The 27,199-nt window shown below is 38.1% G+C and overlaps 1 protein-coding gene across 1 annotated transcript in view; it reads right to left on the bottom strand.

Moving 5' to 3' along the window:
- Window positions 1–610: 610 nt before the first annotated feature.
- CABCOCO1 (ciliary associated calcium binding coiled-coil 1) overlaps window positions 611–27,199 on the bottom strand; it is a 167,489-nt gene continuing 140,900 nt past the window's right edge. The window contains exon 8 of the mRNA XM_006147077.3: window positions 611–1,242. Within this exon, the coding sequence (XP_006147139.1) occupies window positions 1,207–1,242 (36 nt within the window). The 3' untranslated portion in view covers window positions 611–1,206. The remainder of the gene's footprint in view (window positions 1,243–27,199) is intronic.

Below are 27,199 nucleotides of genomic sequence, written 5' to 3'. Positions count from 1 at the left end.
TAGCATAATGGCTATGTCGCTGGACTCCCACGTAGTCGACCGCGGTTTGCGTCCCGGACCCGTTGACTTAAAACTCACGCCGGGTGTGTGTGTGTGCGTGCCCAAGATCCTGAGAGGAGAATGGAGGAGAAGGGACTGCGGCGTGACTATCCCCTCTTGGGGGGTGATTTCTCGCTTTCTAGCTCTATGTCTCTCTCTGGCAAGTGCACGTGCCCTATAGTGAAAACCTCTCAAAAAAAAAATGAAGGGCGCCTTAAGCAACACCTCAAAAAAAAAAAAAAAAAAAAAAAAAAAAAAAAAGAATCTTCCTTTCTTCTTATTTTTGGAATAAACATCTGCCTGTAAATAACCAAAGTGGCTCAGGCTCTCAGTCTGTGCCTAAGATTTGATATTTCTGCTTGGATATCCAAGAACCACATACAATCATATTTTACCAGAAATCTAAATCATGATCTCTCAACTGACATCCTCTTTGGTTCCTCTTCTTGACTTTGCTGTTTCTGAAAGTGAGACAACCCAAATCGACAACACATCTTTGACTCTCCATTCTCCTCCACTGCTCTTCCTTTTTTTTTATTCCTCCCCATTGGGGCTTCCAGCTCTTCCTGTATCAGTTCCTTTCCCAATTCCAATCCAGTCTTCAGCTGATTTAGAGGGGGTACAAAACATAGGGTGTGACTGTAACACTTTAATAATCAGACCTTCTTAGGAGGCCATGCCAAGGAGAGAGCTGCTACAAAACAATGTCTCTTCGGCAATGCTAAGCTGCATTTCCTTAACACACATGACCAAGAAGGAAGAAATGCACGTGGCAAGAAGAAAATGATGAATGAAGCTCTCCATCTTCTTAAGAGGCCTCAGGTTGAACGGGTGGAGAAAAGGAGCACATTCTTAGAGTGAGTGATCAACACAAATAGTTAACACAGGTTCCTCTGGTCATGTCTACACCCGAAGGAGTGGGACAGAAATTCTGATTGAGAACTTTGATTTCCCCCAGATCGTTTGAGTCTTAAATGAAATTTGGAAATGTGCCCTGACATCAAAGCCTGTTCCTTTTGGCTAATCGATTGAGTATGTTGCGCCTGTCCTCCCTTGAGCCCCCATGACCAGGAACATATGTCAGATTCTCCCTTCGCCAGTAATTTGGAGGCTCATGACAATAAAACATCCTCTTCTAAGGAAAAGAAGGGGTGGTCCTCGGGAATGTTAATGTAGCAGAGAACAGCAACAGTCGACTCCTCCCTGAAAAAATATACAAAGTCTGGTCAATCCATATCTGAATATCATCTGCATAATTTGAAAATAAAACATTGAAAGCAGTTAGCCCAATCTCACTATCCTGTGCACATTTACATCTGGAACAGCTGCCAAGGCCTCTCCGAGTTGATTTTGTTCAGTTCTGCAGGGCCGATTTGAAACCCAGGCAGAAAATGAAAGTGAGCAAATTTACCTCTGGCATTCAAAGAAATGCTTTTGGTCAAAGTGAGTATTTCTGACCATGACTCATTTTCAAAAGAAGCATTGAATTCGCTTTGTCATCTTTGCCTGGATCAGGCTCAATCGGCCCTTTCATGATTTTTAAAATATCCTATATAGCCGGCATGGCATTTATTAGGCTTCAGCTATTCAATATTGCATTTCAATGTATAAAAGTCACTGTTCAATTGAATATTGAGTTTTCTAAGGAAGTAAACCTACAGAAAAGAAATTTGCAAGAATCTAAAATAAATGAGTTTGAGGAAGATCAAACTGCCCTTTTGGCTGTTTCAAAGATCAAAAGATCTCTCTTTTATAAAAATCAGGAGCAGTTTGAATAGCCTCTTTCCTCCACCGTAAAACCCCATTTTTTTCACCATCATTGATAGCTTGGGACTACACCATAATGGTATGAAAGGCCCTGGGGAGGAGAGAAGACAGTTTCATTCCTGAAAAGCACCCAGGATTTTTGCGTCTGAATTAGCTGGCTTTTAATTTAATTTAGTCTGGAGCCCAGTAGAAAGAATAAATGAAAACCTGCCTTCATGTCCTTGAGGAGGAGTGGTGGCTTGGAAAGGCAGGTTAGGGTCTCTTGAAAATTTTTGCTGTATTTATTTATGTTTATTTTTAGTCATCACACAATGATTGTACCTATTTATGGGCATAAGACAATGTGTTGAAAGATGTGTACGTCATATAACAACCAAGTCAGGACAATGAGCATATGTATCACCTCGAACATTTATTCTCTTTATAGTGAGAACATTGAACATCTCTTCTAGTTACATGGCATATGCAATGAATAATTGTTAGTTAGGTGTCTCCTGCTGTGCAATAGGACATCAGGTCTTCATCCTCCTGTCTAACTGTGACTTTGTCCCCACTGACCAACCTTGTCCTAGCCTCCTCCCCCCAACTTCTGTCCTCAGATTCTGGAAACCTCCATTCTCTTCTCTGTTTCTATGAGATCAACTTTTTAAAATTCCATGCATGAGTAAGATCATGAGGTACCTGTACTTCTGTGTCTGGCTTATTTCATGTAGCATAATCTCTTCCAGGTCCATTCATGTTGTTGCCAATAATGGGATTTTCTTTCTTTTTTTTTTTTTTTTAATGGCTGAATTTGCATTTAAAAACAATCCATTTTCAGCTGATGGACATCCAAGTGGTTCTATATCTCGGCTATTGTGACCAATGCTACAATGAGCACGGAAGGTGCAAACACCTTCCACGTATTGATTTCATTTCCTCTGGATAGATACCCAGTAGTGGGGTTGCCAGCAAGCTGTTATCAACAACAATATGGAGGTTCCTAAAATAATTAAAAATAGAACTACCATAGGATTCACTGACAATTGTTTTGTAATACTTTTATTATTTTTACAGTTTTAAAATTTACATTTAATCACTGTACATTTTTTATTTACCCTCCCCAGAGTTTTGTCATAGGGCACGTGGGCTCACCCAAGAGGGAAAGTGAGAAATCACCCCCAGTGGGGATGACCATGCTGTATTCCTCTCTCCTTTCAGGATTTTGGGTACATCCACACATGCACCTGGTGTGATTTTCATGCTGCCACGTCCAGGACTCAAACCATGGTTGGTCATGTGGGATTGTGGAGCCTTAACCAGCCACCTGATGGCCCCAATCACTGTACATTTTTACACTGTAAAAAATTGTTTTTCCCAGTGTGAATCCAGTGCATATCAACCAAGTCAAAGATTGATTTTAGAGGATGCCATGTATCTTTGTTTCCACTTCTAGATAAGGTTGGACTGTATATAAGAACATTGTCTTTAGGTTCACTTTCCCCTAGGTTCTGCATAACCTTTGGAAGTTACCTAATCTTTCCAGGCACAACAAACTTTTGCCTCCTGTCTAGGGAAACAGTCTCCAACAGTATCATAGACCATTTATGGTTGGATATCCACCACTAACAACTGTTTGGTTAAACCAATTAACCATAAGAAGTTACTTTATTAATTTTTGAGTCTTCATTGTGAATTAGTTTATCAAATCATTTCATTGGAGAAGATGGAGGGCCAAGTATTAAGGCACTTGGCATATGGGAAGAAAGTATTTCTGTTAGAGTTTAATTATAGATAACAGAATCAAGTCTAGCTACACACAGGAGACACAGATTTTGTACAAGGAATAAGAGGCTCATAAAAATCACTGGAAAGACTGGAGGAGTAGGTTTCAGGCAGAACTTTCAGGAATGACACCTCAGTATCACACCTTAAGATTAGCCCACTAAGGCTCTTTGTCCATGATCAAGTTGGTGAATAAGAGGTCACCTTTATAACTGCGGGCTTGTGAACCTCACCACATCTATCCCTACCTGCATCAACAGAATAGGTGCCCTTGACGTGCCTTTTGATAGCCACAGGGTTAGGATGTGGATCCTAGGTTTCTTGTTATAGCTCCCCCATATCTCTGAAGTGCACTGGTTAGCAGCAGGGGTGTCTACTTCTACTTTTTAAATTTCCAGAAGAAGTGTCTGCCTGACTGAAGTGAAGTTTCACATGGAAGCTAAATTGCAGGAAAATTCTGAGAAATAAGACCTTCAGCTTTCCCACCTATGGAGGGCCAGGCAGTAGCTCTGAGAGAACCAGTCTCCAGATTCTAACACAGAGACTATGTGGTAGAAGTGCCAAAGAAGAGTTTTGAGAGAGAACGTAATGGAGAAGGGGCTGAAAACAGCCTTGACCAACGTCACAACTTTGCCTGGAGTTGGTCCTAGTTATTAACATAAGGCATTTTAGGAATGTCATATCAGGGAGACTTTACTCTCTTCTTTGAGTAGGTGGTTTCAAGATCTGCATGTCAACTTTCTTGAGTAAATAGCCTCCTTCTCCTATGACCCTGACATTTATGGTGGGGGGATTTCAGTTTCTTCCTTAACAGAAAAGGAAATGTGTTCCTATATGCTGTATGGACTCGTCTACAATTGGGTGGTCTTTCTTTGGGCTAATATCCATTCAGCTTAGAAAATGCTCTCATGACGATAGGTGAAAAGAGAAGCTTTAGGTATCCAAGCCTCTGTGGCATTTTTGCCTATCAGGTAAGTCACTGTTTCCCTGAAGAGTAGACCTGAACGAGGGCCTGAGGTCACTCATGTTGGATTGATCATGAAAGCCTCTCCAGGTGTCAGAAGCAGGCAGCCAATAGTGCTATCCTGCCATCTTCTTTTTAACATTCAATCCGGCAAACACCTTAAGCTTTAATAAACATCTTCTCCTTTAATAGTGTTGACTCCAAGCTAATAAGGCAACTAGCAAATCCAGTGAAGGTAAATTTCTCATTAACAATTTATTTAACTTTGTTGAAGAGAGCAATTTTCAACCACTGCTAATTGAGTTTGTAACAAAAACATGGATTCGCTTTGCTACCACCCTCAGGACCTTAATCAAACTCCGAGAAAGGTAAAGTAACTATTATTAGCAGACTGAGAGGTAAAATTCAGGATAGAATGGGAGGTACAAGCACACTGTTACAGTCCTGAAACTTCAACAGGATGAGAAGGCAGAAGCACATACTGGCATTTCACAGTGTTTTGAATTTTATTTGCCAGAGGAAGAGCCCTTTTGACATAAAGCTAAAGCTGCGTGTAAGACTTTGAAGATGTGGGCTTTGCTATGTGGGTGATGTGTTCAATTCCCTCCCCTCTCCCCTCTTTATTTCAGATCTCTCTATGGAAGGTGGAAGAGTGTGTTAGGTAGGGAGGCCTGTAAGAGGACTTGCCCTTTTCAGCTGATCCAAAGCTGTTCTCTCTGGCTTCGGGAGGTGGCTATAATTTAGGAGTTTCGTAACGAAGGGTTGAGCAGGACTGCCTAAAGTGACAGCCCTGTGGGCAGAGGGACATGCAGCGTGTCTCTGCTAGGCCAGTGATTGAATTTGAAGGGATTTAATAATTCTTCTTGAAATTCTCTGCTTTTCCTTCAGACTTTCCTCTGGAAGCCTGATTAAATGCGTATTATTTCTTCTTAAGTGATTTTACAGGTCGTTTATTTTGGATTTATGAGCATCAACACGTTTTAAAAGGTATTAGTGGGCTGTGCTGCTGGATCCTTGTTCTCTAAATCATTAACTCTACTCTTGATCAGCATCAGATAGTAAGAAATCTTCTAAATATTCCTTTGTTTTTTTCTTCTCATGTATTCATTCAGGAGGCAAATATTTTTAAAACATCTACAGCATGCCGGATACTGTGCTACTCTAGCAATACTCCAGTGGGCAAGGAAGACATGGTCCTTGCCCTCAGTTCATGGTGTAAATAAAAAAGAAGTGTGTGTTAATGCCTACAGTGTTGTGAAGTTATGGGGAATGAATTTGAGCTTGAATAAATCTTCCTTTTCCATTATACTCCGCCCATGAATCAAGGTCTATATGGAGAGACATGAGCAGGATGTGGTTCTTCTGTGTTTTTGACACAAGCTGGTGGGTGGTACTAGTTAAAGATGGAAAGAGGGCCAGCTGGTGGTGTGGTGGTTAAGGTGGTGGATCCCATACGGTCAACTGTGTGGTTCAAGTCCCAGATTTGGAGGCTTAGAAAACATACCAGGGAACCAGCAGTTAGCGTAATGGCTATGTCGCTGGATTCCCACGTAGTCGACCATGGTTCGCGTCTCGGACCTGGTGGCTTAAAACTCACACCGGGCGTGTGTGTGTGCGTGCCCAAGATCCTGAGAGGAGAATGGAGAAGGGATTTCAGCGTGACCATCCCCCCTGGGGGGTGATTTCTCGCTTTCTGTCTCTATGTCTCTGTCTCTCTCTGTCTGTCTGGCGAGCACATGCGCCCTATAGTGAAAACCTCTCCAAAAATTAAAAAAAAAAAAGAAAACATACCAGGTGGCTGTGTGTGAGTGCCCAAAATCCTGACAGGAGGAAGAAATGGAGAAGAAGGGATTGCAGTGTGATTATGCCCCATGGGGGGGGGGGTTTGATATATCTCATACTCTCACTTTTTTAATTGTTTATTTAATTTTATTTATTCAGTCATTTGTTTTAATTTGACCAGAGAGAGACAGAGAGACAGAGGGAATGTGGGAAAGCAAGCCACCAGGTCCGGGACTTGAACCATGGTTGGTCATGTGGGAGTGTCCAAAGCTCTAACCATTATACCACCTGCTGGCCCCTCTCTTTCTCTCTTTATCTCTCTCTGGTAAAGGGACACACTCTGTGACAAAATTTTAAAATTTAAAAAAGAAAGAAAAGAAAAAAATTGGAAAGGATGCTAAAGAGCGGGGAAAAAAACTATCTTAACTCTCTCGTCTTTGTTTCCCAAGGTACCTGTTTCACAAAATTGGAAATTTTCTAATTGTTCCAAGTGTGTAGCTCCAAAAGAAAAATGCCCTCAGTACTAGGGGAAATCCCTGCACTGCCTGTTTTGGCATACCTCCACTCCTATACTCACATAACAACCTTTTTTTGTGTGTCCCATTAATGGTGGTTGCATAGATGATGCTGGGACCATTTGGAGTAGGGTAAAGGGAGTGTGATTAAGTGAATTATTTGAATCATGATGGAGAAGAGGATCAAAAGACCAAACCAGATACCTGGAACTACCTGTTAACCTGGAGAGATGAGGCAAACAGAAGCAAAGTTTAGTTCCAAGGTCAAGAGCTAGGCAGATCAAAGTGAATAGTTCATACAGGAGGCTGTGAGAAATGCTTGGGGGGTTGAGAGTTGAGTCTCTGTATGTATTGGACTCCATCTTTATTTTTTAAAAAGATGATATTACAACATTTAATATATTTATTTAATTTAATTAATTAATTATTTTTTTGGAGAGATTTTCGCTATAGGGTGCGTGCGCTCACCAGACAGAGACATAGAGACAGAAAGCAAGAAATCACCCCCCAGGGGGGATGTTCACGCCGCAATCCCTTCTCCTCCATTTTCCTCTCAGGATCTTGGGCACGCACACACACGCGCCTGGCGTGAGTTTTAAGCCACCGGGTCCGGGGCGTGAACCACAGTTGACTACGTGGGAGTCCAGCGACATACGCTAACTGCTGGTTCCCAATATATTTATTTTTAAATACGTTTTATTTTTATTTATTTCTTCCATGAGAGTGAGAGAAAGAGAGAGAGAGACACAAAGACCTACCCACTCCCAATAGGGTCATCACAACATGATCCAGCCCTAGTCCCAGCTGACCTGGATCACAGGCACATGCACGAACCAGTGTGCTCACGGAGGTCCCCAGATGTAAACCCAGGACCCTTCCTACATAAGTCCAGCTGTGCCACTGCTGCACCACTGCCTAGTCTTGAAAGTCCTGCTTCTAAGTGTCATAGGTGAGGGTTGTCAGCTGAAAAGCTCTGGTTGGGGCTACATTCACAAAGCAGAAGAGAACTCATCAGGATAGATGAAGTTTGAGACTTACAAAGTCCTTTCCCACTTTTCTCATTTGGTTCTTTTTAAGTCCCTGAATGCAGAGAGCTAGCTAGAGGAAGATGGTTCTCCTTTCTTTACAGATGATGAACCTGAAACAAGCAAGAAAATGAATATAAAGTCACATAACTGGGTAGTGTCAGACTTATATAGCTTGAGTCCAAATCTCCTCATTATAGCTGTGATTTTCATTCCATTACAATTTACCAGTAGTAAATTGTAATTTTCCAATAGTATAGGGAAAATAAGCAAATGATTAAACAGAGCATTGCTGACTCACTGACCCACTGAGACATAAATGCAAGATTGTAGCCAAGTTTCTGTGATTCCTCTGGAGGCTTTGTCAATTCCCCTTGGTCATCTCCCTTGTCACTTATTTGGCCCAAATTGGGCACTGGTAGAATGTACCTCTGTGCATTTACCACACCTGCTACTGCTAACACACAGACTGGCACAGTCCCCAGGGTAATTAAGATCATGGAGGACCAGGAAGTATTTTATTTGGTAAATACCAAGCATTTGCTTATTTGATTGTTGAATTATCTTACAGGAATAAATGAGAAGGGTTTCTTTGCTATAAGGTATGTGCACTTGCCAGAGAGACAGAAAATGAGAAATCACCCCTGACCACCCAAGGAGGGATGGCCACACCATTATCCCTTGTCCTCCAGTCTCCTCTCAGGATTTTGGGCATACATGCAAACATGCCCAGCATGAGTTTCAAGCTGCCAGGTCTTAGAACTCAAATCACAATTGACCTTATGGAGTCTAGTGCCTTAACCAGTACACCACCTGCTGGCCCCCAAATCAGAAGGTTTTGCCACTGGATTTGCTTACTTTAGTTGAGAAGTTTTGCTTGTTTTAGAGTTGTTTTTTTTTTCCCTTAGGGCATGTGTTCTTGTGCCAGAGAGAGAGAGAGAAAGAGACAGAGACAGAGACAGAGAGACAGAGACAGTAAGAGGGAAAATGAGAATTCATCCCCCACCCAGGGGAAATGGCCATGCTGAAATCCCTTCTCCATTCTCCTGGGATAGTGAGCACACATGCACACGTGCCCAGTGTGATTTTTCAAGCCAACAGGTCCATGACCCAAAACATGTGTGAGTCCATGTTGGAGTCCAGCAATTTATCTGCCGGCTCCATTTTGTTGTTGTTGTTTTTAAGACAAGGTCTTGCCATGTCATGATCCTCCTACCTCAGTCTCCAGCTGGGACTACATGCATAGGCACTATACCTAGCACTTTTTTTTCTTTTGTCAGGGCCTCACCGTGTTGCCCAGGCCAGGCTTTAACTTATCATTCTCCTTTCTTAGCCTCCTGAGTTGCTGGAAAAACAGGCATGTGCTACTGTGCCTAGCCACTAGGTTGAACTGGGAATTGAATCTTGGCATTTCATGTAGCCCCAGTCTGTGGAGCAGCAGCTTACTAGCAGTGCACTATAGCACTAGCACTATAGCTGGGTCATATTTCAAATTAAAACTTTTTACATTTCAAGCATTTTGACAGAGACAAAAATCATTGTGTGGAAGGCAGCTTTGAGAAGATACAATCCAAGTGTGATTGCTTGAAAGCAAGAAGGGTTAAAATAGGCAACAACAAAAAAACCCGTTCATTTTTGCTTGCTTAAAAAAATACACACACAACTCAAAGCATCTCCAAATGTAGTTTAATCCATTTTCAGACTCTATACATTATGCATCAAGATTTTGTACAAAAAGAATTTGAGAGGAGCGTTTGCATGAAACCACTTCAGTGGATTAAATTTGCAGTTCAGCACATTAGACTCAAAGAGTATACAAGACATTCTGAGAGTCCTGTCTCCTTCCTTTATATGCATGGTTTCTACTTCAGGTAAATAACTTTTAAAGAATGAGTAGATTTCAGCAACTGTCTTTAAGAAAAAATATTAAGAAAGGATTTGGCCTACTTTCCATTTAGCTTAACAATGACTAGAAGTGTTTGAAGAAGAGAAACCATCGTTGAGAAGATTGATCTAAGCATTTCTGCCAATCCTGAGGTCTTTTCAGGTAAAGCTACACTGTCCAAAGAGGAAAAGCTAATGTGTAAAGAGACATTCCCAATACAAGAAGCTTACACAGGCATTTTGTAATATCTGTAAACCCTGCCCAGTTTCAGTTCAGAATTGAGTTGCCACTATGGTAGAACATCTGGGTGGAAAGCTCAGAATCAGTTACACAGATGTTTTCACCTAGTGAATGTCAAACATCAAGACAACATTAGAATGTTGGGAGGTCCCATGGCATTTTTATTTCCTGCTGTTTAAATATTAAATTGTTGGGATCTTGGAAACATAGCATCTATTTCCTTTTACCCTAGAGACCATACACCACTGGAGAAAGACACTCTATGGCAATCACCTTGAATCAGGAGTTCCAAAAGAGCAATCCATTACTGGGCTTTTAATGATGGGAGGCCCTAAATTGATAGGTGGAAATTGACACCTAGACCTCATTACAGTTATAAATTATGGGCTGGCTGTTCAAACATCTAAAGAGTATCAAAAGTTTTTATAATAATTTTTATTTTTTTAAGTGTTGAAAAGTTCCTAGCAGTGTGGCTGGTTGCCTGGGCTACAGCGTTCTGTTGACAGCTCTGGTCCTTTTCTTGGCAGCTGAAGATCTGCACAGTGACCAATGAGAGAAGGGCATTCTCCTCTGAACTTTCCATTAGGTTAAGAATTCATTTTGAAACTCACATTTTATGAATGCTGTGAATTCAATGCAATGTAGCTGTTGAGGTGTCTACATTCAAATTGGATTTCATTAACTTTATGGTGTGATTAAATGTCTGAATCATGAGGACTCAGAACTGAATTTATATGCCTTTGGAAAGCACTTTTGAAGACTGGCAGCTTTGATGAGTGTGCTTTGGTGAATGGGATTGGAAGAATAAACCTAAGGAGTTATCATCTCAAATATAACAAGGGTATGAGGACCCAAATTTGACAGTTGAGGTGGGTTGTACAGAATGAAACTACCACTCAGCATACACATTTTTTCCTTCAGAATACTTGAGTTTTGGTTTTAGAGGGGACTTAGTGGTCTGCCATGACAATGGTTTTTAAACTTTAAAGTGCCTGAGCATTAATTGGGGTGCTTGTTAAAAAATACCTATTTCCAGGTCCCAATTTCTGATTCTGGAGGACTGGAGTAGGAGTTGAATTACAGAACCTACCAGAAGAAGCACTGATTTGGTTGTTTTACATTTGGCGAAGTGATATATGCCTCATTTTTCAGCTGTCTCACAGCTCATGGCCAGAGAGTACAGACCAAAGCTAGCAGTCTTCCTGTTTCCCTCAGGGGTCATTCTATCATTTACTTGAGGCCTGCTTCTTTGGATTGCCATTTATGACATGGACATTATCAGTGGTGTGAAAGTCACATGTGCCATGTTAGGGAGGAAAAGAAAGAACAGGGAGGGGCAGAGAGAGTGAGTGAGCAGCATGTTACGATTTACCAAAAATGAGTTCTGACTTCTCATTTGAAGGTTTAAACTGGTCCGTAATGCCTGTGGGTTAAATGGGAGATGCACAATGCTTCCCATATTTGAGTCAGTTTTAGGTAGTTCCTGACATAGCAGTGTACAAGATTTATTTTAACATTTACCTTTGTGGATGTCTTTGACTTTACATTTCTGAATTGATGAAATTAATAACTTTTAAATTATTGTTGCCAATTTTTACTTATTTTTTAATTCTTTATTTTGTAAAATGTTTGTTCAGATCCTTTGCATTTTTTTGAGTTGTTAGCATTTTTGGTATTAATTTTTTTTTTAAATTTCACTTGCTGCTTTTTTAAAATTTTTAAACAAAGAATTATTTATTAAATTTTATTTGTTTATTCATTTATTTTAGTTTGACCAGAGAAAGGCAAACACAGAGAGAGAAGCTGAAAGTGAGAAAACAACCCACCAGGTCCAGGACTCAAACTGTGGTTGGCCATGTGGGAGTATCCAGCGCCTTAACCACCACACCACCTGCTGGCCCCAGTTTATTTTTTAAAAAAGATATCCACTAGAAAATTTGAAATTTAATATGAATAACCCATATTTGTGGCTTGCATTATGTTTCTTTTTAAAAAAGTTTTTACGTTTAAGTCACTGTCTTTTATTACAGCATACTAAATAAATTTTTCCATCATGAATGCAATGTGTATCAGTCCAGTCAAAGACATTACCATAAACATTATAATCAGCAGATTTCTTTCCATTTTGGTATTGATTTCAAAGAACTATTCATATATTAAAGTTATAACCTCTGTATCTGTTATGCATCTTGCTGAAAATTTTTTTCTCAGTTTTTGTTTTCTTTTATATTTATGGTGAATTTTCTTTACTTGGAGCATCTTAACAGTTTTCTACAGAAAAATTAAAGTTTATTTTTTCTTGTTCATGGTAATTTTGTTTCATTAATTAAAGCTCTCTCATTGCAATATGAGGGAAATAACCACTTATACTTTCTTAAAACTATTTATTTTTAATATTTGTATTTAAAGTTTTAACATATTCGTGTACTCTGTAAAATGTAACACGTAAAATGTAAATATAGAACATATAAGCATTTGTTTTCAAATAATTAATTTTCCATCATAATTTCCTGTAGATTTCTGGGCTTGCTCATTGATTTGTAAAGTATATTTTAACTAACATTTACTGTACACTTAGGTTTGGTACTGAATACTTTAAATAAAATTTAAAAAGGTTAATGAATATACATTTAATTTGATCTTTATAACATTCTACTATGGTTATTTTTATCCCCATTTTACAGATAAGAAAAGTGAGACTTAGAGAGTGAAAGTTGTTTATCTATCATACTGTGAGGCAGAGCTGAGAAGGAATTTCACGGTGAATAACTCAAAGTCCACAGACTAAGCCACTCAAATAAAACTAACTGTAAAATAAATTCTTAGTATTCACATCATGTTGGTGTTCTCTGTTCTGTGTCGTTAACTTAGTTTCTACTTTTGTGCTAATATGAAACTTTTATGTACTTTAGTTTTCAAACAACTCAAATAAAACTAACTTTAAAATAAATTCTTAGTATTCACATCATGTTGGTGTTCTCTGTTCTGTGTCGTTAACTTAGTTTCTACTTTTGTGCTAATATGAAACTTTTATGTACTTTAGTTTTCTAATGTTTTTAAGTCTGAGAACCCTCACCCCTTATTACTCTTCAGAATTTGTATCACTCTTCTTATTAGTTCAATATTCATGTTGACCTCAGACTAACATCAGGAAATATAAACATACTTCTTATGATTTCAAAATCTAATTGCATTTAAAATTTGACATCTTTATCATATTTAAATTTTGCATCTACCAAATGTTCTTTAGAAGAGTTTTATAATTTCTTCAGTTTCTTGATAATTTCTTATTATTGTAAGTATATTGTATGTTTGTTGCTATGGTAAGATATTTTTTCCATTATATTTTCTAATCATTACACATTTATAGAAAATTAATTAATTCATTCTTTAATTTATGTATGCTAGATACACAAACTCATCAGAGAGAGACAGAGAGGGATAGAGAGAGAGAGAGAGACAGAGAGAGACAGAGAGGGAAACAGAAGAGGAAGAAGCACTTCCATGGAGCCTGGTCACATCCCAGTCCCTTCCCTTCCACTTCTCCCTCCTTTAAGGATTTTGGAAATGTTTGCACAAGTGCTTCTCATTCATTTATTTTAGTTTGACCAGAGAAAGGCAAACACAGAGAGAGAAGCTGAAAGTGAGAAAACAACCCACCAGGTCCAGGACTCAAACTGTGGTTGGCCATGTGGGAGTATCCAGCGCCTTAACCACCACACCACCTGCTGGCCCCAGTTTATTTTTTAAAAAAGATATCCACTAGAAAATTTGAAATTTAATATGAATAACCCATATTTGTGGCTTGCATTATGTTTCTTTTTAAAAAAGTTTTTACGTTTAAGTCCCTGTCTTTTATTACAGCATACTAAATAAATTTTTCCATCATGAATGCAATGTGTATCAGTCCAGTCAAAGACATTACCATAAACATTATAATCAGCAGATTTCTTTCCATTTTGGTATTGATTTCAAAGAACTATTCATATATTAAAGTTATAACCTCTGTATCTGTTATGCATCTTGCTGAAAATTTTTTTCTCAGTTTTTGTTTTCTTTTATATTTATGGTGAATTTTCTTTACTTGGAGCATCTTAACAGTTTTCTACAGAAAAATTAAAGTTTATTTTTTCTTGTTCATGGTAATTTTGTTTCATTAATTAAAGCTCTCTCATTGCAATATGAGGGAAATAACCACTTATACTTTCTTAAAACTATTTTTTATTTTTAATATTTGTATTTAAAGTTTTAACATATTCGTGTACTCTGTAAAATGTAACACGTAAAATGTAAATATAGAACATATAAGCATTTGTTTTCAAATAATTAATTTTCCATCATAATTTCCTGTAGATTTCTGGGCTTGCTCATTGATTTGTAAAGTATATTTTAACTAACATTTACTGTACACTTAGGTTTGGTACTGAATACTTTAAATAAAATTTAAAAAGGTTAATGAATATACATTTAATTTGATCTTTATAACATTCTACTATGGTTATTTTTATCCCCATTTTACAGATAAGAAAAGTGAGACTTAGGAAGTGAAAGTTGTTTATCTATCATACTGTGAGGTTAGAGAGTGAAAGTTGTTTATCTATCATACTGTGAGGCAGAGCTGAGAAGGAATTTCACGGTGAATAACTCAAAGTCCACAGACTAAGCCACTTAAATAAAACTAACTGTAAAATAAATTCTTAGTATTCACATCATGTTGGTGTTCTCTGTTCTGTGTCGTTAACTTAGTTTCTACTTTTGTGCTAATATGAAACTTTTATGTACTTTAGTTTTCTAATGTTTTTAAGTCTGAGAACCCTCACCCCTTATTACTCTTCAGAATTTGTATCACTCTTCTTATTAGTTCAATATTCATGTTGACCTCAGACTAACATCAGGAAATATAAACATACTTCTTATGATTTCAAAATCTAATTGCATTTAAAATTTGACATCTTTATCATATTTAAATTTTGCATCTACCAAATGTTCTTTAGAAGAGTTTTATAATTTCTTCAGTTTCTTGATAATTTCTTATTATTGTAAGTATATTGTATGTTTGTTGCTATGGTAAGATATTTTTTCCATTATATTTTCTAATCATTACACATTTATAGAAAATTAATTAATTCATTCTTTAATTTATGTATGCTAGATACACAAACTCATCAGAGAGAGACAGAGAGGGATAGAGAGAGAGAGAGAGACAGAGAGAGACAGAGAGGGAAACAGAAGAGGAAGAAGCACTTCCATGGAGCCTGGTCACATCCCAGTCCCTTCCCTTCCACTTCTCCCTCCTTTAAGGATTTTGGAAATGTTTGCACAAGTGCTTCTCAAGCCACTGGGTCCAGGACTCAGATTGTGGAGTTGACCCTATGGGATCCAACTGCCTTAACCACCAGGTCACAGATCCAACTTCAACATTCAAAAAAGTTATTTATTTATTAAAGAGATTTTTGCTGTAGGGCATGTATGCTTGCTAGAATGACAGAAAGCAAGAAATCACCCCACAGGGGATAGCCATGCCACAATCCCTTCTCCTCCATTCTCCTCTTGGGATTTTGGGCACACATGCACACATACCCTGCATGAGTTTTAAGTAGCTGGGTCTGGGACTCAAACTGCAGTAGACTACTTGGGAATCCAGCGACATAACCATTACACCAACTGTTGGTCCCCAAAATTTATTTTAAAATACTTTTTAAACTAGTTTTTTGTTTAAAGAATAGTTTTAATTTCTTCATGGGTTTTCAAAATAGATAATCTTATAGTCCACAAATTATAATGATTTTAGCTGTGTGTTAATTATACTTCAGTTTCTACATGTTGTCTCATTGCAATGTTAGGGAAGTCACAAAAAATATTTGTGGTGAAAACGCTGGTATCTAATTTAGATAACTTTGTGCTTCCCTGGACTGAAACAGTACCTGCTGTCTTTTAATATACATGGCTGTAAAGACCCCCTAACTGCCCAGAGAGAACAGGGAAAACCCCTGAACTTCCAGGGGGCTGACATGAACCTGAAGAATAGGCAATACCAGTGGAAGCTAGGGAATAGCATACACCTGTCAGAGAAGTTTGTTTGTTTATTTGTTTGTTTGTTTGTTTCTTTCTTTTTTTTGGAGAGGTTTTTGCTATAGGGCGTGTTCGCTCGCCAGACAGACAGAGAGAGACAGAGAGACAGAGAGCGAGAAATCCCCCCCCAAGGGGGACGGCCATGCCGCAATCCCTTCTCCTCCATTCTCCTCTCGGGATCTTGGGAATGCACACACACGTGCCAGGCGTGAGATTAAGCCACCGGGTCTGGGACTCGAACTGCGGTCAACTACGTGGGAGTCCAGCGACATAGCCATTACGCTAACTGCTGGTCCCCAGAGAAGTTTATTTCTTACTGAAAACAAAAAGTTAAAGTATATATTATGTATCAATTATTAATAAAACTTCAGGAGCTGTCAGGTGGTGTGGTGGTTAGGGTGGTGGTTAAGGGAGTGCTGGACTTCTACATGGTTGACTTCGGTTTGATTCCCAGACCTAGCAGTTTGCTTTCTCACTTTTCCTCTCTCTCTCTCTCTCTCTCTGGCCCCTCTCTCTGTTACTCTCTAGTCAAATTAAAATAAATAAATAAAGTTCAATAAAATAGTTCTTTAAAAATAATTCAAACTTTTTAGAGTAGAATGTATGGAAAACACCAAAATTTTTAAAAAATCACCTTTAATCTCACCATCACGAAATAAACCTCCGTTTATTTTATTTCATGAACAACTTTCTAAATTTGTAATTGTCCTTTTGTTTGTTTTGTTTCTGCAGTTTAAGGCCAGTCCATGAGTTTTGCTTTGTGGTAGTCTGGTGATTAACCTGGTATTCCTTTGGACATAGGTCTAACAAATAAAGAGACCTGTGAGGACACTCTGAATAAAGACATTTAACTGAATCTGAAATGGCCACACTTGGTTGAATGAGTGATGGCCATGTCTTCAACATTTCAGCAAAAAGAAAATGGTAATAATAATTCAATATGAAGCCAGCACTTTAAGAGCCAAATAGGTTTGGTTTCAAAAGTTTTCAGCTATTTCTCATAGGCATGTAGGAATGCACTAGCTCTTTCTATGACAAACATTTTTAAACCACACACACACACACACACACACACACACACACACACAGGAGAGAGAGAGAGAGAGAGAGAGAGAGAGAGAGAATAGTCAGCACCAATAGCATAATCCTTGAAAAAGAAGTAAATATCTATGTAACTATGAATCTATGTATGTATGTATCTAGCTATCTAACTCTAAATTTGGAAATGAAAAAAGCTAGGACATTAAAAGGTACAAGTTGTTATAGAGGAAAATCGCTTTGTGGAGTTACCTACCAAATAGCCATATTCTACCCTAAATTTTTTTCCCTAACAGAATTTTAGTTTTGTTCAACTATTGGTTGACTGTGTTTTCCAGGGTCATTCATCATGCTAGTTAGTGAATCCTCATTCACATAAATTACTGATGATAATGTTAATTTCCTCATCAGTATCCAGTTTAAAGTTGGCTATATAATAAAATTTGGTCAAAATGACAAAGGAGAAATTTGCCTTGAAGGCTTAAAAAAAGTTTTATTTATTTATTTATTTATTTATTTATTTATTTATTGAGAGATTTTTGTGATAAAGCATGTGCACTCACCAGAGAGACAGAGAAAGTGAGAAATCATCTCCCAGAAGGGATGGCCACACCACAATCCCTTTCCCTCCATTCTCCTTTAGGGATTTTGGGCACACACACACACACACACACACACACATGTGCCTGGCATGAGTTTCATGCCATCAGGTCTGGGACTTGAACCACAGGCAACTAACTACTTGGGAGTCTTGAACCACAGGCAATTAACTACTTGGGAGTCCAGTGATGTAACCGCTATGCCATCTGTTGGTTCCAGCTTTTCTTGTTATTAAAAAGAGGTGTTAGGGGCCTGCAGTGGCATGGTGGTTAAGGGTGCTGGACTCCCACATGGCAGACTGGTTCGAGTCCCAGAGTTGGTGGCTTGCCTTTTCACTTTCCTTCTCTCTCTCTCTGTCTCTGTCTCTCTATCACTCTGTCCCTCTCTGGTCAAATTAAAATAAATAAATGAATAAATAAAGTTAAATAAAATAACTCTTAAAAAAAGGAAAAAGGAGATGTTTAAAAATGTTCCTTTTTTTTTTTTGAGCCTTTGGTCCTTTTGTGAGGATGTCACTGCTATCTTGGGACTATTAAGGAAAAGTCAGAAGACAAAAGCCAAGATACTGAAAGGAATTGTGGACAGGTAGAGACGATCTGAGTTTTTGGTGGTGTCATTGAGGTTCCCACTTTATGGACTTCTTGGACTTCTTTTGCTGGGTAACAGAGTATAGTTTTGTTCTCGTGTGAGCCATTTTCAGTTCAGGATTTTGCTAACTTGCAGCCAAAAGCATGCTAACTGATTCTAGTGGTTGCCCCTAATAGGTGAACAACTAGTACATAAGCATTTTGGGGGAAGGGGAGCTAAGTTCTGTTTCTATTTCCAACTCTATGTCTGGTCTGATTACAACTTTTATTTTTAACCTATAGTATAGAACTGTATAGTATCTAAACCAGAATACTACTTTGGGAATACATATTAGTCTTTAGAACTGGATATAGTCAATATCCACACTAGCCAACATATCAATATTTGCTCTTGTAAAGGGACTTATCCAGGTTATTGGAGTAGGTAGTTAGTAAATTATTTTTAATGAATTAAGGAATATATATCAGCTAAAGAAATGACCTTGGCCTAAGGGAACAATGATTAACAAATTAATAATTTAGGGTTGTATACTTTTCTTATATTAGAGAAATCCCAAGCCAACCACAGACATTTAAAAATTATTAGCCTCACTTGAAGGAGAAAGTATTTAAGGTGTGGCTTGTAGTAGAGTATTCCTGAGTGTGTAATTCACCATACTTGTGAGGTTCAGTCAATTATTTCATAGAATGCCAGTTTAGGAGGGACTGTGGGCTTATGTAAACTAAGAAGTAATTACCTTATATAATAAAACTATAAGCAAGTCCCTAGTTAATGAATTTACCAGTTGTTTTATCAGTTTATAGACATTGACCCATATGAGACATATTACATATGCATAAACACAGAAAACATATCCATTGAGTTAATTAGGACAGGCTAAATTGCTGTAACAGATAGAACCAAAAATGAAGTGGCTCTAAGACACAGAAATTTACTTTTCACTCCTTCGATATCTGGATGCATGCTCCAGGGCAGTGAGGGTCTGCCATGTGGTCATTGAAGAATCCAGGCTGATAGTTTCTGTTACCTTCATATTGTCACTCTCCTCACAGCCTGCAGCTAGCAGAAAGGAGGGAGTCTTGAGAAAACTCTTAAAACAGCGTATTTTTACTTTTGCCCACATTCTATTAGCTGGAACTTAAATCACTTGATACTGCGTAAGTGTAAAGGGATCTGGGAAATGGAGTCTAGAATTGCTTTAGAAGAATGGGAGAATGTATTTTGGTGAACAGCTTCTCATATATATATGGTGCTACAGAAAGAGCACTTGGCTGAAAAACTATCCTAGCGGGGAGATCCCATCCTCCCTATCTCTTCTTAATTCTCCCCACTACAATTTGAGACATCTTCACATAGTGCAACTATCCTAGTCCTTCACTAACCACCTCTAAATCTCTGCTTAAAGCTTCTCAGTAACTTGTCATTATATTTAAGACAAAGACAAAAGCTCTTTATCCCAACCTATAAGGTGCTGCATCATCTAATCTTTCTTTATCTATTCATTATCAATTTTGGAAAATTCTCTTTCTTACTTAAGATGCTTCAGCCACACAAGGCTCTTTTCATATCTTCTACTTTCCATGTTCTAGTTCCATGAGGAGTTGACATTTCTAGTTCTCTTTGCCTGAAAACTTTTTCTTTCCTTCTTTGCCTAATTAATGCCTATTCATCCTTGAAGTATGACTCTTGTAGTGGAACCTTCCTAGATTTGACCAAGTTCCTCTATAAAGCTCTCATTGCAGGGTACACCTCTTTATCATAGCATCAGTTATTTCATTTTTATGTTTTTTTTTTTTTAAAGTTTTGGATTGATTAAAACCCATTTCTCCCATTGGATATAAACTCCATGAAGACAGTAGTTATGTCTGTTTTTGTTAATGTGCACTTAGTATAGCTTCTGACACAGAAGACACTCTGTGAACGTTCACTGAATATGCTGGGTCATTAGAAAAGTCAGAACGCATTTTTGCATAAAAAGCATAGATAATATGTCATGACTATTCTGACAACTCAATTGTGTGGTTGAATAAATGAATGAACAAGTAATGATCTGGATTCTAGTCTAGATTCTGCCACAAGTTGGCTATGTAATCACAAAGTCTTTTCACTTTTCTGGGCCTCAGTTTTTCCATCATGAAAAGATTGAACTACATGGTATTTAGGATTTTCAACACCATGGTACTATGGTCTTATCATATATTAAAAATTAAATCCTGTGGGACCATTACTTTTGTTTACTTACCTAGTTATGTTTCAGAAACAGCTGTGACAATTTCTGGGTCTGGCAAAGTGGAGTGAGAACATGTTTTATTTTTTCACTCTGAATTTTTAACTATTAGAAATTCACTTAATTCTAATCCATGAAGTTAAAAAATAACCAAGAAGAAAATTGAAAAGTTAACATAAAGTAATAATATTAATTGTACCCTTTAAAAAAAAGAAAGAAGGAAAATACTAAAAAAGAAAATAAGAAAAGAAAATCCACATTTTGTTGGTCATTGTAAAAGATAAACTCCTGGAAGATAAGGACTGTTAATTTTATTCTGGTTGAATCTGGGCCTTGGTTTAATGGAGGTCATGTGTTGACAATGCATTAACATTAAATGTCATTAGTATAGGAATAGGGTCTATTTTTCTTTTCTTTTTAGATATTGAGGTTGATAGCCAATAAATGAAATTAATATCTAGGTGTTTTTTTTTTTTAAATCTCTCTTATACTGATAGACTGGCATGTGATGTGATCATTGCCAAGCCAGATTTCAAGTTCAAGTAGTGGATAGTATGTACATATATTTGGATGGATGCGTGCATTTATGCATTGTGCTTTCCATATTTTATAAGACAAGGAATGCTCAGCAGGGACATCTTAGTAGGATCGAGAAGAGACTTAACTCATTGTGTGCAGCCTTAGAGGCCAGGACCAGACTTAAATGGCTGATCTTTTTACTTAACTGTCAAGAGATTAGCTGGTAGATGATATTATGTTGTTATGCTGCAGAGATAAATTAATAGAGTTAATGTTTTTGAACAGTTTTAGATTTATAGGAAAATGAAGCAGATAGTACAAAGAGTTCTCCTATACTCTCTCCCTCACAGTTTCCCCTAGAATTGCTAATTATTACTTATCTTACATTATTATGGTACATGTGGTATAATTAATGAATCAGTATTGATTCATTTTTTTATTAACTGAAGTTCATGGTTTATTCCTATTTCTTTAGAATCCCTTTACTGTGTATTAATAATCCATCAGGTTATTTTAATACATTTAGTATTTAATTTTTCTTAAGTTCTGTTTGTCTGGGACATGTTTTCATAATTTCCTTGTTTTTGGTCACTAACAGTTTTGAGTATTGGTCAGGTGTATTGTAGGCGTACACTCTTCTGTTGGAGTTTGCCTGTTTCGCTCATGATTTTACTGGGTTATAGATTTTCGAGATGAAGAGCGCAGAGATAAAGAGCCATTTTCACCTCATATCAAGGGTGCCTGCCATCTGCATGAATTACTGACTAGTGATGTTGACCTTGATCATCTAGTGGAAGCAGTTTTGTCAGGTTTCCAAGCTATAGAGGTCCTTTTGTTTTCTCCCTTTCATACAGTATTCTCTGGAAGGAAGTTGACATGAACAGCCCACCCATATGTGGGAATTATGCTTCTCCACCTTTGGAATATTTTCATCATTTACTTGGAATTCTTCTGAAGGAAGATTTGGACTAAGATTCTTTTAAGTAGGTGGGCTTATTTGGGCTTGGGGAATACCCCCGATAAGCATTTTGTGGTTCTAATTCTGCATGTTCCTTTGGAAAAGTAGGGTTACCAGGTCATGCCAGTGTGGTGGAGCAGAAAGAGATCCAGATTAGGAAGATGAGGCTCTGAGTTTGCAAACCAGCCAGTTCACTTCCCAGGAGTGTGACCCTGGATATGCCCTTCTTTCCTGAGAGCTGCTTTGAGTGACAGAGATCACTATTGATCCAAGTTGCTATCTTGGAACAAATGTCCCTTAGCCCAGCCCACGGCTGGCTCCCTTTTGTGTTCTGATCTCAGCTCAAAAGTCAATCATCCTTCCAAGAAGAGTTCTCAGAGCACCCTGGCTAAAATAGCTCTTTCACATCCCCGAACCTTTTGTCCCATCACTCTGCGTTGTTCATTCATATCACTACTGTTATCTAAAATCATCTTATGTATTCACTTGCTTGTCATCTGCCTCCAGATTATAAACTGCTCTAATTCCATGAACTCCATGAAGTTAAGAACCTCATCTGTCTTATTTTATCCCTAGACAATGCCCTGAATAAATTACAGGCTTGATTTAAAAACAAGAAACAAACTCCAAAATGACCATTGGAGACATCTTCACTGAACATTCTCTGAAGCTAAAAATTAACACAAAACTCTTTGGCAGCTCTGACAAAATATGGTAAAATGATCTTCTCTACTGCTGAGACTTCCACAAAAAAGGGAAGGGCTGCTGAAAACAGAAGGGATTTTTAGTATTCTGTTTTTGTTTTGGAATTTATGAATTCCAACAAGATGGGATTATTTTGATCTAGACTCATTTTACTTAGGAAACTTAAATTAATAGGTATTTTGGTTGTTATAAAAGGGTCCTGACTTATTCAACAAATAGGGGAAAAAAAGTGACTTTGATGTTCAGAAGAGGGATGTCTTCCTGAGACTCTGAAATTTGAGATGTCAGAAGTATTTCTCCTCTACAATTGTTGGAAAAAGGAGCACGTTTATTCTCTAGGGGAACTGAAGCATAATGAAATGCAATCTAAGAACATGCAAACTTATTATCTACCAGGATGGTTGAATGGTTCCAATCAAATGGAGGATAGAAATAGGGGCTTTATATTTGGATTTTGGAAAAATGACTCCACAGTTATATTTAGGCACAACAGTGCCTGCAAATACCTGAAATAGTGGCAGTCTGTGGCTTGTTCATAACATAATGCATATATTTGCTCTTTGAAACTTATCCTGGGAGCTAGAAAAAAAAGCTCCCCAAATTATTCCTGCAAATGGAAGGCACATATCTTACTGTGTTGATAAGAGAAAAGCTGCTCCTATCTAAGTGATAGGTTGGTATTGTTTCTCTAATTGGCCCTTCAGAGGACTGCTTTTGTGTTAGAGACCACTTAGAGAAGATGGACACTGTGATGTTTAAAAGTGATTTTTCTTTATTTCTCCCACTCTTAGAAATTGCTAAGAAGTATAGTTATGACATCATTAGGAGTAGTAATCTTTTTTTTAGAGATTTTTGTTGTAGGGTGCATGTGCTCACTGGAAAGACGGAGAGACAAAAAAACAAGAATTCGCTCTCCAAGGGGGGACGGCCATGCCTCAGTCCCTTCTCCTTCATTCTTCTCTCAGGATTTTTAGCATGCACACACATGCACTGAGCCTGAGTTTCAAGCTACTGGGTCTAGGACTCGAACCATGGTCAACCACATGGGACTCCAGTGTCTTAATCATTGTACCACTTGCTGGCCCCAGCAATAGGAATGTTTTTATGACAAGGTTTTTTTTTTCTAAGTCTCCCTGGATAGAAGTCTTAATATAGGGAGGAGGTGTTTGTTAAAATACAAATCTGATGCTACTTGCTGCTTAAAAGTTGTCAATAACCTCTTACTGTTTTTAGGTTAAAATAAAAATCTGTAATGTGTGGTATAACTCTATAAGAGCACTGGGTTAGGCCAATTGCTGTTTCAATTGGTATCCCAGGGACTTTGCATATGCTTCACTCTCTGCCTAAAATGGATACTTCTTCATCTTTGTCTACTTAAATTTTACCTATTTCTGAAATCCTAGCTCAAATATTAATTCCTGTAGGAAGCTCTTCTGACCTCTCAGACGGGACCTACCCCCCTTGTTCTATATTCATAACTCCCTGAAGCTTGTATTGATCACAATATTAACTGTGTGGCCTTATGAGATTATTAGGGCAAGAGACTATGTCTGTTTGCTCATCAATAAATGCCCAGGCTTATAGGAGGTGCTCAGTGAATAGACAGAATATGAGTGAATTAATGGACATAAGTTATGCATTTATGCTTCCATAAATTTTGTAGGTACTTAATATGCTAGTGACGTAAGTGAGTTTTCTTGCATTCTAACTAATACAAAGTTGGGGCTAGTAGGAGGCATGTTGGTTGAGGCACTGGACTCCCACATGGCTGACCAAAGTTCAAATCCTGGACCTGGTGGCTTGCTTTCACTTTCCCTTTCTCTCTCTGTCTCTCCCAGGTGAGTGCACATGCCTTATAGTAAAATTTCAAAATCAAAATTAAATAATAAACAAAATTAAATAAATATTTTTTTTTAGAAAAGGTCAGCTTTCACTTAATTTCATGTCAGCTATGTGATGACTTGATGAAGATAAAGATTAAATATGTGGGTTAGGCAACACAAGCCCAAGTTCAAAACTTGACTGTACCATTTACTGGCTGTATGATCATGGAAAAATTACTTAACATTTTTCTGTATTCCAGTTTCTTCATCTCTAAAATAGGTCAGACCTGGGTTTGAAGCTCTGATCCATCAACTATTAAATGTGTATCTCGGGGACCAGCAGTTAGCGTAATGGCTATGTCGCTGGACTCCCATGTAGTCGACCACGGTTCGAGTCCTGGACCCAGTGGCTTAAAATCGTGCCGGGCACGTGTGTGCCCAAGATCCCAAGAGGAGAATGGAAGAGAAGGGATTGCAACGTGGCCCTCCCCCCGGGGGGGTGATTTCTCGCTTTCTGTCTCTCTGTCTCTCTCTGTCTGGCTGGCAAGAGCACGTACCCTATAGCAAAAACCTCTCCAAAAAAAGAAAAAAAAATGTGTATCTTGGTTTAATTTAATCATCTCTCTGAACTTCAATCTCCAAAATTATAAAATAAAGCTAATAGCATGTATCTGTTTGTCTATCTCTTAAGGTGATTAGGAGGATTAAGTGAATATACATATGCACACATATATTTTAAAATATATGTACGCACACACTTTATATGTATGACTTATATGCTTATAAAAAGATGCTCAATCCATGTGGAGTAAAACATAAAAACACATTAAATCAACCGTGTGACATTATTCCCTATCAGAGTAATACCAAAGATAGAAAATTGGTTAATGCATGTTGTTAGTAAAGATGTAGAAAAAGAGACAGTCTCATACACTGTAGGCAGACATGCAAAATGGTGAAAAACTTTGACAAATGTCTGTTACAACTGGAAATAAGCATAACAGTTTAATCCAGAAATTTCCCCTCTAAAATTTTATCCTATACATGTAATCATACTCAGTTACAAAGATGTAGGAAGAAGAATGGCAAAGTACCAGAGCAATTAAAAAAGTTCATTGAGGGCCAGCAGGTGTCATAGTGATTAAGGCACTGGGTCCCACGTGGCTAACTCTGCGGTTCACGTCCTGGACCCAAAAGCCTGAAAAACATGCTGGGTACATGTGTATGTATGCCCCAAATCCATAGAAGAGAATAGGACTGCAATGTGGCCATCCCCTTGCAAGGAGGTAATTTCTCACTTTCCTTGTCTCTGTCTCTTTTCAGCGAGTGCCAATGCTCTGTAGCAAAAACAATCTAAAAAAAAAAAAAAATCCATTGATAGGGCCAGTTTAAAAAGTTATGAAAGGATAGTGTACTGGCAGGGATTACTTCCTATATATAGTATTTAATGAAGAAAACAATGTAAAGGGCAATGCAAATGGCAACACAAACAGCTAATTGAATGGGCAAGAGATATTCTTTGAAGGATTTACTGAAAGCTGTGCTGCCTCTGGAGAGAGGAATGGGAGTACATAGGCTGAGTTTCTTTTTCATTTTCTACACTGTTTTTTTTTTCCCCATCAAAATGTTTATTTTCCTTTATTGATTCAAAATTAACTTAAAGAAGAGAGACTGGGAATTGAAATTTGTGGCCACTGCTCTCATAATTGCTCTCTGCTATTATTATTAGATCTTAAAATTTGGCTTCCCCAGAGACCTCTGGGATGCTCCAACATGAAAGATGCAGGACTGCAGAGTGGCAGATGGGTGACCATGGGGTGGTGGCAACAGAGTGGGAGGACTCACTGACCCATAGGTTTCGGAGAGAGATACAGACGGCTGGGAATTCTAGTGAAGATGTCAATCAGATAACTGGGTAAGGGTATTAGAGTTGGGCAGTGACATTTTGCACATCCTAAGAGAAACAGAAACTAAACCTTACAACAGAAGTCCTTTGATAAGGATTTATTGAATCCTCTTAACAACCTTGAAAATATATATTATTTCTGTTTAATGGAGGAAGAGTAGAGGTTGAGTAGCCTGTCCAAGGTCACACACTAGCTAATGGTGAAGCCAGCAATAGATGCTAGGAGCCTTAGACCAGAGGCCACAGCTTGGTATAGCATCTCTATGTAGTGTTTAAGGACTTTATCATTATGTTTTTATTCAGTTTCAGGCTCTTGCTATCTGTGCTCGAATAAACACTATTTATTAGAAATGCAGGTCCACTCTATGCCATGATTGCATTTGAAGTTGTCTAGTGATTTCTAAAAGCTCCTTTATTCCCTGTTTGCAGGCCCCCAGTTTCACTGCGTTCCCTGGAGAAAAGACTGCTTAATGGAATCCGGACTTGTGATCCTACCTAGTGATCTCCTATGGCCCTCAGTGTTTTCATTCAGGAAGGACAGCTCAGGGAAGAAACACATCTCTAGGCCATCCAGCCTTGGAACTGTAGGAACAATAAGCATGGTTTTATTTTAAGGCTTTTTACTCTTATTTTGCTGATCAGTGTAGTTAGAAAATTACCAAATGCTGTCAGATCACTCTGTGCCCTAAATGGATGTGTTCTGGGCAGTTCCTTTGATACTGATGGAGAAGATAATGTTATAACCCATATTGAATCAAATGCTATCCAGATGCAAATATTAT

The sequence above is a fragment of the Tupaia chinensis genome, unplaced genomic scaffold, assembly GCF_000334495.1.
Source record: "Tupaia chinensis unplaced genomic scaffold, TupChi_1.0 Scaffold000199_1, whole genome shotgun sequence".
Classification (NCBI taxonomy): Eukaryota; Metazoa; Chordata; class Mammalia; order Scandentia; family Tupaiidae; genus Tupaia; species Tupaia belangeri.
The sequence above is the reverse complement of the archived record's forward strand: the minus strand, read 5'-3'. Positions and strand labels throughout refer to the sequence as shown.